Here is a 17,941-nt window from a genome sequence, read left to right on the forward strand (position 1 = left end):
TCTAATCTGGCCCTGCTGAGTTGTGCAGAGCAAGTGTAACGCCCAAGTCAGTCCTTCATCATGGAACACAGTATTCGGGTCCTCTCCTGCTCCTGTCCTTCTTTGCTAGTTTCTAGTCTTCTTACCATAAATGATTACAGCATAAATCTTGCCGAGCTGAAGTATTTCTAATGAGTGTATTTCCCACTGTAGTCAATGCAATAGAATTTCAGGAATAACAAAAGACTCATTCAACACGCCTTTATTGAGGCCACACTCTGAGACCCGGCATAGCCCTCCTGTTGGCATGTAAGATATGGAGGTCCCATCCCCAGGAGCTTATCTAGAAGGACTGTGGCCAAACTCCTAAAAAGAAGAGTGTGCAGGGGGCAGAAGTGCCAGGAGCCCTGAGGGTCCTTCCCCAGCAGAATCCAGGGTTGGGTGGGGCTGGGTGACACCCTGAAAGGAAGAGGACCCTGGGGATTACGGTCAAGGCATTTTAATGGAATGTTAGTGTACACCTGTGGGTTTCTAGGTGTTTCCTCCCTTGAGTACACTGAAGCATCAAGGGCATTAAGTAAGCTAAGTGTGTCTTCCTTTCTTGCTCCCTCATCTCTGATATTACCTGAGACAAACACTCAGTACCTTAGACTGTCAGTTGTTGGACACTGAAGAGAGTCAATCCTTCATTCATTCATGCAACATAAATGTGTGTGAAAGTGTTTTCTGAAAAAAATTGTATTGTGGCAAAATACACAAAACATAAAATTTACCATTTAACCATTTACAAATGTACAATTCAGTGACACTGAACACAGTCACAATTTTGTGTGCAACCGCATTCCCCTCCAACTCCAGAGCTTTTTACTCTCCCAAAGGGAAAGTGTCTACAAACCATATATTTAAAGGTGGTTCAATTAAGAGTACACGATCTGAAGTCTTGACTCAGCAACAAATCTACACATCCACACCTAGTGTCTATTAGGTAATAAAAACATTGGATGAGACCAGAACCCTGCCAGTGAGGACCTTGTAGCCTGGATGCTGGGCCCCCGTCCCACCACAAAGCAGAATGGAAAGATACAAAACATTCTTAGAGGTCTATATCTTGAAAGAATGCAAGCTTTCCTTATTCTACTAGCCCAGGGAAGTAGGAGATGCTCTAACCTGAGGTCTCAGCTTCTCCCAGTTACCAAGAAGTGTGGCTTTCTTTCTTATTTTGTTTTGTTTTGTTTTGGACTCTTGCACAGGGAGATAGATGATGATGTAATAACTGACATTTGTCTAGAGCCTTTCAGTTGACTAAACCCTTTTCCCAGAGTTCTCATTTGACCTTCACACTAGCAGACAGTAAGACAGAGAACACTACTTTACAGATGTGGAAGCTGGGGCTCAGAGCACCACGCAGTTCCAGGTTTTGCCTAAGGCCACACAACTTGTGTACAGGTTCTTATTCTGGGCAGGTCTTCAGGGGTTAGAGAAAACATTTGGGAGAGGCACAGCCTGGGTAAAGATGGCCCATTCCATACTAGGAAGGAAGAGAGCCAGGCAGGGAAGCATCTTTTATGCACAGAGGCATGGAGCCCAAGTCAAATTGAGTTGTTGAGCTGCCTGAGGGTAATGGATTGCTACTAGCAACAGCTGGGGAGGCTGCAGGGTGATGAGATGGAATGCTTTGATGGGCATCACACTGTCTGAAATGCAACTGAATCACAGCAGCTGGAATACTTCTCAGCACTGTTTTGAGTGCCAGAAGCAGCAGCTCATTTGAACCAGCAAGGCAACCCCATGGGTTGCAACAGACCACAGGGACCCAGTCACCCAGCTTCTGGGAAATGGGGCTCCAGTGGAGTGGCTCACCAAGTGGTGGGCCTTGTTCTTGAGAAATGATGCTCTGTTCTCAACTGCTCCTATAAGGCAAACACTGTTTGCCAGACACTGTGCCAAGCATGAGGCAGAGATTAATGCTTCTGCCCTCGGGAGCTCAGTCCAGCGCATTTCACTTATCAGAGCCCTGTGGGTAGTGTGTATAAATAAGCACAACACAGTATCATTACAGAATGGCCTGGGGGTGCCTATGGACTGGACGGTAAACCGCACCCTGACACTCTGTCCTTGACCTGGCGCTACACATGCTCAGTGAATTCTAGTTCCACAGTCATGTTACTCAAATTCATTATGAGGTTCCTTGAGCTCTACATGTTTCAATTCCAAGTTAAAAAAAATCCCATTCCTTCTGCCCATGTTCTTTGGGGATTTTTGCTGAGTAATGCAGTGTTTTTACGGGTAGTATTTACTTTTATAGGTCAGATGGATCCAGTCATAATTCATTATGATCGCACAGACCTCCATGGCCTGAAGAGTCCTCATTTGCTGGGAGTCTCCTACTGCTATGTCAACAGAGTGCAAGTACCACTTCTGAATCAGAGCCAAAGTGCTGATGAAGTTCCAGCCCTGAGAGAGGGTCAGTTCTTGGACTTGACTCAGTCCTACTCCAGGATGATAAATGACACAGCCTCACCAATGCTTCTCAGCTTCTACATTGATTTCAGGTCCTCTGCCAAGCACCATATGGTTTCCCAACCCCCATCATTTCCAGGAAGGTTCTTCCTAAGTAGGCCACTTCACTGAAACTGGCTCCACTGAATTGTGTGAAAGTTGGAGCTATGATGTTTGCTACTGTGGATAATTAACATAGTTATTAATAGAAACATTAATAAAGTTAGGAAGTGGGGAAGGTTTAGAAAGATCCTACATCCTGGCAACCCTACCCCTACCCCTCATCATCCCTACCCCTCACCCTGACACACACACACACACACACACACACACACACACACACCAGATAAGAAGGGAAGAAATAACTAATAAAGTAAAATCCTATAGATTTTTGACTAAACTTGGCTGGGCTTTGTGTAGCAAATTTCTTTTCCCCAAATAATGGGAGGAGAGGTGACAGTGCTCCTAAGCTCAGTCACCAAGAAGTTGCTTAAATCTTTGTTTCTTTATGCTTATGTACTGTGATTTCATTATTTTGAAGTAATTAAACACTTCTGATCTGTAGTTCCTCCCTTCCCACCCCCCATCCCTTCTGAGTGAAGCTTTATGGAATGTCTGGATTCCTGGCAGGAAAGAAAACACTGCCTGAGGATTTCTGGCCTCCCGTCACTTCCTCCAGGAGCTGGACACTTCCTTGGGCAGTACATCTCCAGCAGGACATGAAGGAGCTCAAGGTGGAGGGGACAGTTCTCAGATCTGAAAGACTTTTGAGTTTCATATCCCTCCTCCAATCCTGAAGTCAGGTAAGGCTGTAGGTAGGAGGTTTGAGGTTGGGTTAAGGAATGAGACAAGTTCTGGCTATGTTGTGTGAAGTATGAGGAAGGAAGCAACGACTGCCAAGCAGAACTTGATTTGTACACAGTGCAGGTGGCTACTAATGTGAGGTCTCTGAAATTTTAAGTGAGTTACTTAAATATGTTCAAAGACCTAAAGGAAACCATGTCTAAAGAACTAAAGGAAATCATGAGAACAAAATCCCACCAAATAGAGAGAATCAATAAAGATATACAAATTATAAAAAGGACCAAATAGAAAATCTGAAGTTGAAAAGTACAATGGAAAAAAAAATTCACTAGAGGGTCCCAATAGCATATTTCAGCAGGCAGAAGAAAGAACAGTGAACTTGAATATAGGGCAAGTGAGATTATGCAGTCTGAAGAACACAAAAAACAATGAAGAAAAGAAGGAACAAAACCTCTGAAACCTGTGGGACACCATCGAGAATGCCAACATATGCATTACAGGAGAAGGAAAGGAGAGGGAGAAAAGGGTATAAAGAATACTTAAGGAAATAATGACCCAAAACTCCCCAAATTTGATGGAAACCAACCAAGATGCTACACAAACTCCAAGTAGGATAAACTCAAAAAGACCTACAGCTAGACACATCAAAATCAAATTGTTGAAAGCCAAAAAAATAAGAATTTTGAAAGCAGCAAAACAAAAGCAATTCAACATACACAAAAGACCTTCAATAAGATTAACAGGAAATTTCTCATTAGAAACCATGGGGGCCAGAAACTAGGAATGGTATATTCAAAGTAGCAAAGGGGCAAAAACGCTGTCAACCAGAAGTTCAAAATCGGACAAAACTATCCTTCAAAACTGAAGGATAAATCAACATTTTCATGTAAACAAAACTGAGAGGGGTTTTTCCTATAAGAAATATTGGTGAAGTGAAAAGGCTCTACATAGTAACTTGAATCAACGTGAAGAAAAAAAGAGCACTAGTAAAAATAATTATGTAATTAAATACAGAAAATGGTATGAATGCATTTTCTGTTTATAACTCCTTTTAAAATCTGATTTAAAAGAGAACTGCATAAATCAATAGCAATAAATCTACGTTGATGGGAACAAAATGTATAAAGATATAATTTGTGACAATAACAACATATGAGAGGGGGGCATGGAACTATAGAGGAGCAAAGTTTTGTGTAATATTGAAATTAAGTTGGTATTAATCCAAACTAGATTGCTATAAATTGAGATATTAATGGTTACTTACAGGGCAGTCACCAAGAAAATAAGTTAAAATATATATAGTGAATGGAATGGTAATTAAAATAGTGCACTAGAAATTAATTATTTAACACAAGAGAAAGTAGTAATGGAGAAACAGAAGAACAAAGAATATAAAATATAGAAAAGAACTAGCAAAATGGTAGACACTAAATCTTACTTTACCCATTATATTAAATGTAAACATAGCAAACTCTCCAATTAAAGGGCAGAGATTGGAAGAATAGATTTAAAACATGATCAAGGGGCATCTGGGTGGCTCAGTTGGTTGAGCATCTCACTCTTCATTTTGGCCCAGGTCATGATCCCAGGATCATGGGATTGAGCCCTGTGTCTTTCTCTTTCCCTCTGCTTCTCTCTCTCACTCATGTGCTCTCTCTCTCTCTTTCTAAAATAAAAAACAAAAACAAAAAGCAATCCCCCCCAAAAAAACCACAATCCAACTACATGCTGTCTACAAGAGACTTAGTTTAGATTTAAAAGCATAAATAGGCAGAAAGTGAGAGCTGGTGTGGCTATACTGATATCAGACAAAATAGACTTTAAGACAAAAATTGTTACTAAAGGCAAGAAAGACACCTTATAATGATAAAGGGTCAATTCATAAAGAAGATGTAACAATTATAAACCTATATGAACCTAGAAATAGGTTGAAGCAAACTGTGTTAGGGGAAGGCAGTTCTGTCTTAAATCTTTGACCCCCATGACCATTATGAATTTATTTCCTTGAGATAAAGTTTTGCCTCCTTTAATTTTTTGTTAAAGTATATACATAGCCCTTAAACCACCAATTGCATTAATATCTTAGCTGAAATTGGTTCAAGCTCCTTTAGAGCATTGACTGCTAGTGACAGAGACAAAAGGTTGAGCTATTTTTGATTGAACATACAGTTATGGCCTGGAGTGGGCCCAGGGTGTGGAGAGTAGGGAAAAGGGGAGTCCAAGATTGGGTGGAAATGTTAAGAACAGAGGAAAAGTACAGGATGGGGAGAGGTGCAAGAAAGCTAGTGTATCACGGAGGATCAGAAAAGACTTCAGGGACTGTCAAGAAAGACAAATGCTAGACAAGCAGCAAAATAACTAGGGCTTTGGTTTGGTGCTGAAGTTCTTGGGGACAACTTGGGGCTGAGGGCAGCAGCAGATACCAGAAGGAGCACAAGGAGTCAGAACAGGGGAGAAAAATGTGGGGCCAAGGATTGTGATGAGCACAGGTCATTCTTAGGTAAACACCCTGGCACCAGGTCTGAGCTGCTGTCTGAGTCCTGGAGAACCACAGGGAGGGAAGCAGAATGGACTGTGGGCTGAAACCAGACCACAGACACTGGTAAGATATGGGTGTTTGGAAAGCCAGGAAACCCACAGGAACAAAAAAGATCAGGGCCAAGAGGCAATACTGAAAACAAGCTCATAAGCCAGGCAAATGAGCAGGGCAATTGGGTACTCAAATGAGGTAGTATTTGTGAAAGCCCTCACTTATGGGTACATGATTAGTGTTAGCTGGTTCTAAATCTGAAATTAGGGCAAGGCTAATGATGGCCTGGGCAGTGACTCAATGTTGACAACAATAATAGCCCGTACTTGTTAGTACCTATTATGTGCTGGGCACTGCGTTAAGTATTTCACATTCATTGCCTCGTTTAATACTTAAAATATCCATGGAAAGTAGACATTGAAACCTCCAACCTACAGCTAAACATGAAACCTGTTCAGGTGACTTGCTCAAGGCCATTTTAGCAATGAAAATAGGATGGAACCAGAGGTTTCCCCGACAGCACTCTGCCAGGCCCTGGGACAGGCTCACAGCCACCGGGGTGTCTTTGATCACCATGACAGCTTAAAAGGAATGGGGAAAGGGGGGATGCTCTGATCTGGGGACACAGAATTTCTCAGAGTCTCTCTGAGGTGCCATCATGCATAGTTGTCTCAAGTGGAGTTGGAAAAAGAAGCAGCAGGGGCCTAAAGACCTTTCCTACTCTCTTCTTTCTGCCTGGACCTTTGAGGATTTGTGGGGGTTTACCTGGTGGGTCAGCACTAGGATCACTCCACCCTGCTGTAACCCCTAGATGCACTTTTCTGAAGTGGACAAATGCAGCCCCAAACCAGGGACTAGGTATAGGGGATAAGAGCATGTGTGGGCTGGGCAACTCCAGGTATAGCCTGCCTGACCCATAAATTCCAGTTGCCATCTCTGCTTTTTTGTTTTCAGAAGCAGGAGAGTTGGTTTGCTTTCTTTATGGCTATCCCTACCCTCTTTCTGCACCCTCCCCATAACATATAATCACACAGCAACACACACCCACACAGATATCGGAGGGCTACTTCTGGGTGATCCCCTGCATCCCACTAATGAGACCATCACCAGTGCCCTCTCTTAGAGAAAGGAATTTCCTGTGAGTTCCCTTCAAATTTGGACTAGGGGCCAGAGCCCCTACTGTCATCATAAGCATTCTGAGCAGGAAGAGCCAGAAGTGTCGAATAGCCCACGCTTCATTTTACTGATGGGAAGGGGGCCCCGGCAGGGAGCTGACTTGCCCAAGACCATGGGGCACCTCCTGGTACTTAGTGCTGGCTTTTGTTCTATACCCTCCGTGGGCTCCCTGGTGCCTCCAAGCACTAAATGGGGGAAAGAAAAGCCTACGAAAAGGAGGCAGGCACTTGCCTGGTGACCCACAGGGCACTGATGCTTTTAGGAATCTGGGGTGGAGGCTACAGGGAACTCTGACCAGAGGATTCTCTTCTGCCTGGCTGGCTGTGCACAGTTGTCTTGAATCTTCTTGGGGGCCTGTGGACACTTTCTGCTCCTCTCTATTCTTACATGTTCTGATTGGGTGTGGGTACCACTCACTTCCCTGTGGGGCTGGGCCTGCAGCCCTAGAGCAGTAATATGCAGTGATCTTTATGATCTTTTCACCCAAGCTCCCCACCCAGGGCGAGAATGCCTTTACCAGCACCCTCCACCCCAGTGATGCTGGAGCACTGCTGGGGCTGGAAACTCACCACTACCCAGACAAAGGAACAATACATGGGCCCAGATCATTCCCCTCAATGTGAGTGCCCTGTGCTGGTAGAGTCACAGGGATACTGAAGCCTATAGCTATACTCTGCTTACTTCTTAAACACCAGCTATATGTCAACACCACGGCCTCACTTTCTTTTTTGTAATACAGTCCTCTGGAAAAATAAAATAAAATAAAATGAAGTCAGTAACTGTGGACCTGGTGCTGGGTCTCACTGCCTGCATGTCAATCTATCCCATTAATCATCATGTACAATTTTCCGAAGAGCTATTTTGAGAAACATTGGAAAATGGCTTTCACAGAGCTATGTATACCTTATTTATACTCCAGAAATGGTCGCTCTGTTTAGCAGCAGATGGGTTTTTCCCCCTAATTTTCTTTTCATCTCTTAGTGAAAGTTAAGTAGGAAGGAAGCCCTCTCCCTAATCATGGGCACACACTTAATACTTAAATCACCCGCAGTCCACCCTGGAGTCAGGGTCATGGGTGGGTGGTTGAGAGAAAAGGCTGTGGGTTTCTTGTAAGGCACTCTTCCCGAGACCCCAAGGGAACAAATACAGTAGACATGCTGGCTGCTTAGAGGCTGGTTTCTGCAGCCTGGCAAGAAGCAGGGCCCCTGGAGGTGGGGTGTGGAATAGAATGTGGGTGCCCTGGCTTGCTTTTCTCAACCTGTGTGGGCATCTCAAGGTCCACGAAGCATATGCCAAGAGCATCCCATTGATGTCCCAAGGAGCCAAGGGAAGACCAACCACCCTGGCCCTGCCCAAGTGCTTTATCTTTGGCCTACAGGAAGCAGCAAGTCTGCCCTGCACAGTTGCCATGGCAACCACAGTGCTGCAGCTCCAAAGGGCAAGGGGAGCAGAAGGGAGGTGGAGAAGGCATGTGGTGATTTTTCGGGAAAATCCCATCTGCTTCTTTTCCCCACAAATCCAAGCTGGGGGGAAAATGGGCATCTGGGGTCTAGAGAGAGAAGAGAGAGAAGATTTCAAAATGCTCCAAGAGCAGCTTTCCTGACTAGATGTGCTTCCCCTCCTGTTGGTGGAGGCAAGTCACTGACACAGACAAAGGTTTGGGCGGGTTATGGTGGAGGCATCCAAGTGGGAGCCTATGTGCAGGATTCAGGGTAGGTCCTAGGACCCCAGGCCTGGGTGGAACAGTCCTAGGAGGACTCCTATCAGCCACAGCACGATTTCTTTTTGGCAGAGCGGTCAACCTGTATGGTGTCCTCTCTTGCTGTATCTTCTTGTTTCTTGAGGATCCTGGGAGAGGGGAAGGTATAGTGTCAGTAGAGAAGAGCTGCTAGGCCATTGGGTTATATATAGGCCATCTGGATGATAAGGAGGGAACCCAACATCACCAGAGCATCAGAGTTTTCAAAGTCTCCCCCTGGGAAGTGCAGGTACATAACCATAATTTGTAAAGACAAAGTTTAACCAATATGGATCCTTCATGACACCTCCTCAAAGAAGCCTCCCCAGATTTTCCAGGTGATGTAAGTGCCCCTGACAGCATTTTGACCATTCCTCTGTAAAAACCCCATCACCCCATATCATAATGCACTGCTTCCTTCGTTGGCTCCCTGAGGTGAGAAAGCTGCTTGAAGGCAGAGACTATATACTTTGTCTCTGTGTCTCTGTAGCCTATCGTAGTACCTGGCACACAGTAGAGACTCAAAGAAGATACTTTTTGGTTATTAACTCTATAGAAGGTCTGTCCCATGTTGCCACAGTTGCAGATTAAATGTAGGAGGTGAAGAATTAAAAATAGTGGTAAGTATCTTATCCCTGCTTTATACTCTCAATGTGCTTTCACCTTAAGCATCCCTTTTGATTTTACAACAGTCTGAGTAGGCAGGGAGGGTATGATTGATGTTCCTATGCTGGGGGCAAATCTCAGAGAGGTAGACTTACTTTACCCCAGAATCAGTGGCAGAAAAAAGCCTAGAACTTTCCTTATGGTCTTCCGTAACTCCACAGTCTCTCCAATGCGTAGAAAATGTTATTCTGGGTTCTTAATTAATCAAATGAAAATATTTACAAAATTCCCCAGAATGAGCACTGGACCCAAAATGGGCACTATTAAGTATTTGTTGGATGGATGGATGGATGGATGGATGGATGCATTGGTGAATTAATGGATACATGTAGGGATGCATAAATGGATGTGTGAATGGGTGGATGGATGGGTGGATAGACTGGAGGAATAGGTGGATAGATGGATAGATGGATGGGTGGATGGATGAATAGGTAGATGGGTGGATAGGTGACTGGGTGTATGGATGGTTAGGTCGGTGGACAGATAGAATGAAATGAATGCCAAGATGGGTAAATGAGTGAATTTCCAAGTATTGAAAATGGGGCCCTGTATGGTTTTTTTTTTTTTTTTTTTTTTTTTTAATTTTGGTATAGGCGGAGGCTTATGAAACCAGTCTTTTGATGGAACTAACCCTTTGAGAGCTGTCACCTTAGATGCCTCTCGTTCCCCCAAATAGCCCCTCCTCTCCCTGGCTTCTCCTCACCCTCCCCCGTGCCCATATTATAACTGTTCTTGTTCCCTGCCGGCTGCCAGCTAATCCCTGCTAAGATATTAGCCAGTGTTCAGGGACCTATGATAAGACCTTTCCTGGAAGCATTTGCATTTAAAAAGAGGATCCCTGGGAAAAGGGCAGCTTTTAAGACCCAGAAGAAGAAGACTATGGGGGGTGGGGCAAGAGGCAAGGGGGCTTTCTTTTTTGTCCCTATTGTGTTTCAGAGGGCTGTCCCTGAATCCCATACAAAGCCCTAGGCCTCCAACCCCTTTACCCAGAAGGCTCGGCAGACAGAGGAATGGCCTCTCAGGGGTGAGTGCAGTGCTTCCCACCAGACTCTGTTTGCTGGGATATGCCTCCTTCCTTACCTGGCTAGATGAAGTAGGGACTCTTTGGTGTTGTGACCGGAATAGGCACTGCATTCATAGAAGATCAGATTGTTCTCCTAGAACCATAAAGCAGAGGGGACAAAAAGAGAGTACTGGGGGAGCTCGAGGGACCCATGGGAGGAGAACACCCCATCTGCATCGGCCCGCCTGCCTCACTTCCTCTCACAGTCCCCTTTAATTCCTCTCCCCATCCCTGCTCTCTTCAAGGTTGATTTCAGTCTCCTCAGGCTCCCTGCCTAATGCAAGTTCTGTAAGCATCTCCCAGGTGAGCTATAACAATTGTAAAACACCAAACAGTATGCTGCCTTAGTGCTTCACGCTTTCACAAATTGCTCTGAGGTATGTAGATGCCCATTTCCTTTTCACACCAGCCTGTGGTGCAGGCAGAGGAACAAAGGCCAGGATGCACCACATTCTCCACAATGCTCAGGCAGGGAAACCAAGGGCATAGTATAAAGGGCGGGTCAGTTCATTCAGTGACTTATTGAGTTAATGGCAGGCCTCCCAGCAGCTTGTTTTGCCCAGGACACCGGCATTCCGTGAACTTTGGGGCAGATGTCACTGAGGTACACCAGTAGGAATTCTCCTTCACACCAGTTAATTACTATTCCAGCTGCCTAGGCTGTCAGCATTCGTGTCACAGGACAGTTGTCGATCACTTCAGGATGCAGAGGCTGTGCTGCCTGCGTGGTGGGGGCTCTTGGCTAAGCCTCTTCATTATATCCATTTATCACTCCTGTTAATAGATTTCCTGCTTCCTTAGGACATTGCTATTGGCATGAAACTCTGGAGGCTGATGCCCTGTGGGGATGCAGGCACTGAATGAGGACACTTCTGTGGCTTGCAGATCAGGAGGCTCTAGACACTGGCCCCCAGTTCAGCTTTCCTGGTTCACACCCCAGAGGCCCAGATCCTACCCCTGTCCACACTTGTGCCACAGCCAGACTCTGGGTCAGTCTTTGGAAGAATGAAGACTTCCCAGTGGGAGGAGGGAGAGTACATAGGATCTAGAATTGGAAGGCATGATCCACCTTCCAGCTTCAAGTCTTGACTCCACCCCTGAGGACCTGTATGATCACTCGAATTAATCACTTAACTGCTCTGAGCCTCATTTGCTTGTATGTTCGTTTTTTAACTGACCAAAAAAAAAAAAAAAAAAAAAAAGAATAAAAAGGGAAAAAAAATGGGATGATAAAAATACAGGCCTGCAGTTCATTAATCAAACTCCTTGGATATAGATGTACTTTGGAATCCAGAGACTCTGAGTTTCACAAAAATAACAGATGTATATACTATATATTACCCTCAGTTGGTCTGGGATAGCACCCTATGATCAAATGTATTAATATTTCTTGAAACATAGGAAAATTCATCCAAGTGAGGTAAACAAAAAGACCATAAATGGCTTCATGTCAGTCCTGGTCATATTTTTCTGCCAGACAAAACACTAGAAACCTTTCTGTTTCAGTATTGTGAGCATTGTGGGTAAGGGACTGCAGACATGTGGCTACCCTCTGACCCTTCGCAGGAACACCTGCCAAACCCTTCCTGCTCCTTTTTTACTTGACTCTTACCATCTGTGCCCATTTTCCTGACCTCTGGGGTCACAAGTCCCTGTTTGTTTATTTATTTATTAGTATTTTTCAATGTTTATTTCTTTATTTTGAGAGAGAGTGAGAAAGCATGCGAGCAGGGGAGGGGCAGAGAGAGAGAGAGGGAGAGAGAGAACTCCAAGCAGGTTTCCCACTGTCAGTGCGGAGCCCAATGTGGGGCTCGAACTCACAACTGTGAGATAGATCATGACCTGAGCCGGAAACAAGAGTTGGATATTTAACTGACTGAGCCACCCAGGCACCCCTATTATTATTATTTTTTTTAGTTTGAGAGAAAGAGAGAGAAAGAGAAGGGGTGGAGGGAGAAAGAGAAAGAACCTCAAGCCAACTCCACGCTTAGCACAGAGCCCAACGTGGGGATTGATCCCATGACCTTGGGATAATGACCTGGCTGAAATCAAAAGTCAGATGCTTAACCAACTGAGCCACCCAGGTGTCCCATGAGTGCCTGTTTAGAGCAAGCACACTAAGAGATATGGAATCCTAGGGCTGGAAAGCACCCCCACCTTCTCAGACATACAGGTTCCTGAAAAGCACTCGGAGGCAGTAGAAACAGCCAAGGAGTGCCACTGTTTGTGCCTGATTTCCAACAAGCCTTATTGGCCCCCAGCGTGGGTAAGAGGGCTGATGCTTATTTTAATGGTAAAGTTTTGAGGGCATGCTCTGAGTTTATCTTGGGTTCACCGCTTTTGGACTCAATATTGATCAGAATGGATAAACTCGTGAACACAGCTGTTCAAAGAACAGTCTGTCTTACAGAGAGTGTTTCATCCCTGAAGGTGATCAAGTGGAAACACAGAGGAAGGCATTCAAAGATCAGATAGGGGATTTAAAGAAGTAACCTCCTACTATCTAAGAATCTATCATTCTGAGTTCCAGGGAAAAGTGTTTGGGAAAATTCCCCATAAGCTAGTCATTCCTAGCCAGCTCTATCTTGCACTGTGTGACTTTCTACAGAAAGTTCCACATGCACGGGCATCCACATGCCATTCCCACGATGCCAGGACACCCATCTTGCCCACTTGCTTCCTTCCCAGGGGGCTTCCAGGGAAGGCTCCCACCAAGGCTCTTGGGCACTTGCCTGACTGTCCTCGGGCCCGTACCCTGTCCAGAGAGATGGAAAGTTTGCTCTTTACCTTGGCAAGCTTCTCTCCAAGGCCTCGGGGAACTTCCCGCTCTTTCTCATTGTCAATTTTATTGCCCAGCAGAAGAACAGGAATGCGGTCTCCCACAGCTTCCTGCAAAACAGATAATCCCCCAACTGAGAGAAGCATCCAGAAGGAAAACCCAGAAGGGCAGGCTTAAAATGCTGGCAGTAAAGATACAATCTGGCTTGCGAATCCCCTGCTGCCACAGCAGGCCAGGCGATAAGAGTCATCCCAAAAGCTGAGAGCCTCAGTTTCTGAGGCTTCTGTGAGGTGTCTGAGGCCTCCCTTCCTCCCCACTCACCCTTGCCTGATGGGCCATGCAGGCTCCTCAGGTGTGCTGTGGGTAGCAGCATGAGGGGACAGAAGACATTCATGAACTATGTGTCCGTTTCTAGCACTTACGGTATCCCCGAAAACATTCCTAAGTGACCAGACTTCGTCTAAATGAACCAGAACGAACGAAAGGAATTAATGCAATGTGGTTTGGAGCATTTCTAGGGACTGTTTTGATTAGGCGTGGCATCTCCAGGGGCCTCATATTGGGCACATAAGCTCCCTGAGGCGTGGGGCCACAGTGCCTATAAAAGGATTGTTGTGCACCTACCTGGAGGTCACCACGGGGGGCAGTACAGATAGATCACTATTATTGGGTGCTCTAGCTCTGACCAAAGGCCCACATGGGGAAGAAGCATATGGCCACAGAAGCTGCACTTCTTGGGCCAGAAGTAACAGGTTTGTTCAAGGGGTCAACCTTCTTTACTCCTCCAGTGACTGTGGCATATCAGCCAAAGGCCTGCACCCTAGAGCCTCTGCACCCCAGGGCTTCCTCCCTTGTGAAATGCGTGTACCTTTTGTGCCCCTGAGGAGGGCAAGCCAAGGGCCCAGGACACACAGCTATTAAGTGAGTAAATATGGTAATATTCACATTTAAGCAGGCTGTGATTTTTACTTCATGAGATATTTAATTAGGGGCTTTTAATAATAATTTGGTAGGGGCGCCTGGGTGGCGCAGTCGGTTAAGCGTCCGACTTCAGCCAGGTCACGATCTCGCGGTCCATGAGTTCGAGCCCCGCGTCAGGCTCTGGGCTGATGGCTCAGAGCCTGGAGCCTGTTTCCGATTCTGTGTCTCCCTCTCTCTCTGCCCCTCCCCCGTTCATGCTCTGTCTCTCTCTGTCCCAAAAATAAATAAACGTTGAAAAAAAATTAAAAAAAAAATAATAATAATTTGGTAAACAATAGTTATTCATCACAGAGAAATGTTTTACGAAATAGAGAGGGTTAGGGGATAACACAAGCTAGTAATCACTTACAGTGTTGTCAATGACTCAGCTGCTTTATCTCACCATTTCAAAAAAATGTCCAAAGTCCACCCAATAGGTACATGTATTTTAAGTTTGAATGCAATTAAATTTGAAATTAAGCCTCAACGGTTCCTTAATCTACACATTCATTTTTATCACAGTTTGGTAGTGAAAAAAAATTCTCATTTCCTAAATGAGAACGTTAAGGCTCAGAGAATCCCAAAGAACATTCAGTAACAAAGTCACTGAGTTATGAGGACCCTTTAGTATATGGGTCCACAATTCTCTAATGTTTTTCTCTAAATTCTGATTTCCAATGAACTCTCTGCTATTTAGTGTCTTATTAACTAGAACTCTCCAAAAGTGGTATTTCCACTTATCCATGGTAAGATGGTAATTAATGTTGATAATGATGAGTCAAAGGCACTACATGATCTTTACAGTGTCTTCTGATCCATCAGAAATAGATTAAATTACGTGCACTGTAGTTGACGTGCTAAGTGGATTGCACCACATTTCAATTGTTTGCACATGAGAAACCACTAATGGCATGCAGACAATGCTGTGGCTCCCTATTACCAGAGTGCTGGGTAATGGGAATACCCCCATTTTCTGACTCTGTTGTGCCACAGAAACTTGTGTGAAGACTTTTTCACAGAAAAGGGAAAAAAGAGAAGGAAGCAGGGAAATGGGCCAAAAGGCTTGCTGTTTGGAGCACATGAGAGATATTTGTAGATTTATGTGTGAGGAATGACTAAGGCTTGTGGGATTTCTTGACATGGAAATGCTGAAAATATGAGCATCAGACTTGAAGTCCCAGGCAGAATTCGAACCCGGATTCTGGTATGCTGGAATGGGTGACGGCTTCAGTTTCATCACTTGCAAAGGGGATAGTGGGTACTGAATGACCAAGCATCAGGTAAGGGATAGTCACAAGCCCAACATTGGAGCCCCATGTACCACAAAGAGCAGGGCTGCCTCTGGGTGGGGAAGGGAAGCAGTCTTCTTTTTTAAAGCAATTCTTGGGTATAAAAATAAAACATCTTAGAAGGAGCTGATAAAAGCCAAGCCCCCAGCTGGAGCTGTGGCTTCTGTTCTTTGCATTGTTCCTCTCTTACACAAATACTCTGGACACCTCACTTCCCCTCTGTGGACCCTGGCCTGCCACTGATAAAGAATCAGGCCTATCTCCAAAGTCAAGGCAAAAACAAGTGAGAACACATGGAAGGCTGGAAGGTGTGCTATTCACCATGGGCAGCCAGCCATCATCACCCTGGCCCAAGACTAGTCTCTGACACAGGGCCATGGGGAGGGTGGGGCTTAGGGTGGGTGTCTCAGGGTCCTCTCTGACTTTAACGTCAAGTCTTGAGCTATCTGCCCAAACCTGACACCTTTCACATACCCAACCCGTTGTTCAGCCTGGATACTGCTTTGCACAAAGAGGCTCATCATTACCTATCAGATGAAGCAACACTTCCTTTTAAAAGTCGAAAGCACACCTCCTTTGGCAAACAAGTCTAAGCCCCACCTGATTTCTGTTGAAATTTCTATAGATGCTTGGTAGAACTCCATAGGCATGGCAGGTCAGAGGGAAGGAATTGAACATACTTAGTTGGGCATACAGTCTCTGTCTGTGTGGGACCTGTCAGAATCACCACTTTTCACAGAGTCTATTCTGTGAGCTATGAGATGGCCCCAAAAAGCTGGTTCCTATCCTCTGACACTGACACAGAAGCCTCTCCATACCTTCAACCATTTTAGTTGCCTTTCTTTGAACTTGAGCTTGTTGGAAGACAGACGTGCTAAAATTCAAAAGATTACCCACCTCTGACTTTAAATAACATGAGCTGTCAGCTTGGAGCAGAGGACTGGCATTCAGCTCAGAACGTGCAGCTGCTGGGTTTGGTTGGTTGGTTGTAGTGTGTGTGTGTGTGTGTGTGTGTGTGTGTGTGTGTTAATATCCATTTGCTGGGAGGCAAGAAAAAGCACTTAGCCAGGATAGTGCTGCTACTTCTCTGGAGCCAGAACAAAAAATTTCTCAGCACATTAAAGCATGTAGTTATGCTAAGAAAAAAATGACTGCAAAATTATATCTTGGGGGTTTCCATATTTATCCACCCCCTGGACTATGAGTCAAAACAAGATTTATTTGTGTAGTTCGTTTTAAACTGCCAGCACTTCAAGCTCAACTTGGAACAGGGGGAAAAAATCAAACTGCTATTTTTTGCTCTGTGCTGTACATTGTCACCAATGACCAAGATCACAGAACGAGAATTAGCTGGTGGTCCACAAAGTGAGAGGAGAGTGAGCCTGGCCCCTTTGAGCTAAAGGACTGTTCTGCTTTGGGGAGGAAGTGGGAAGGACTGAAAAAAGAAACGAACACCTATTTTTCAGAAGCAGATTTCAACCATGGGCCATGTGACGCTCTTGTCACATAATGCATAATGCAGCATAATGCAGTGGCAGAGCCCTAGATTCCAGTTCTGGCTGGGCGTCTGGCAAGCTGTGGGTACTTTTGGACAAGTCACTTCCTCTCTCTGGATCGCAGGACTTTTCATCTATAAAACAAGAAGCTGCATTAGATTAATCTCCAAGTTTTGTTTTGTTTTGTTTTGTTTTCGGAGACACTGATCGTGTTGGCTTAATGACTTCAGTCATTTTCCACTTCCTTGACTTATAGGCCTAACAACACAGGGCTATCAGAATGACAAAAGATCGAGACAAGAAATTCAACATACCCGGGGTGCAGACATTGGGGACCAACAAACTGGAATTGGACCAACGAACGGCCCGTTCAGGCTTGTACCAAATCCCATTTTCCCTATCTGATACAGGCCCCAAAGTCTCCAGATGTCCAGTCTGTTCCATGGTCTAACCATGGGACCCTTAGAGCCCAACCAGTTTCTTCTCTAGATTAGACTGGTTGAACCGGTCCCCCCAAGCAGAGATGAGAAGGAGGTAGGGGAGGGTTTGGAATACTATATTGGCAAGAATGGCTACCTGCTTTGGTTCGCTATCAGGTACATAGGAAATGTAAAATGGCACAACAACGGGCACAGTGTTAGGCCCCTTCTGCGGAAGGCCTGCAGGCAAGGTAAAGCTGCCTGGACTTGGGGGGTAAAAACTAGGGTCGGTGGGGTGGGAGAACAGCCATGGGGACAGGGCTCTCCCACCTCATAAAGCAGGGCATGCTTTCATTCTCTTTCAATCTCAAAGGATTTGGGTTCCCTCGGGGCTGGAAGGATCCTCTAGGGTCCTCTCATCTGCGCACACTCCTCCATCCTGGATCCCCCCTCCCTCCCCCAGAGGACCAAAATGCTGTAGCCTGTCAGTATGTGGGGCCCAGGAGGAGCCCTTCAGAGCCTCTGGTCCATTCTGTCATTAGG

General features: G+C 45.3%; 1 protein-coding gene across 7 annotated transcripts in view; it reads right to left on the reverse strand.

Annotated features, from left to right (window-relative positions):
- Positions 1–5,011: 5,011 nt before the first annotated feature.
- Positions 5,012–17,941, reverse strand: part of CRACR2A (calcium release activated channel regulator 2A) — a 137,807-nt gene continuing 124,877 nt past the window's right edge. For all 7 annotated transcript variants that reach the window (XM_030321457.1, XM_030321456.1, XM_030321453.1 and 4 more), the window contains 3 exons: positions 13,243–13,344; positions 10,473–10,549; positions 5,012–8,836 (listed from right to left, as the gene is read on the reverse strand). In XM_030321457.1, coding sequence (XP_030177317.1) covers positions 8,752–8,836; positions 10,473–10,549; positions 13,243–13,344 — 264 coding nt within the window. In that variant the 3' untranslated portion in view covers positions 5,012–8,751. The remainder of the gene's footprint in view (positions 8,837–10,472; positions 10,550–13,242; positions 13,345–17,941) is intronic.

This window comes from Lynx canadensis, chromosome B4, assembly GCF_007474595.2.
Source record: "Lynx canadensis isolate LIC74 chromosome B4, mLynCan4.pri.v2, whole genome shotgun sequence".
In the NCBI taxonomy this organism is placed as follows: Eukaryota; Metazoa; Chordata; class Mammalia; order Carnivora; family Felidae; genus Lynx; species Lynx canadensis.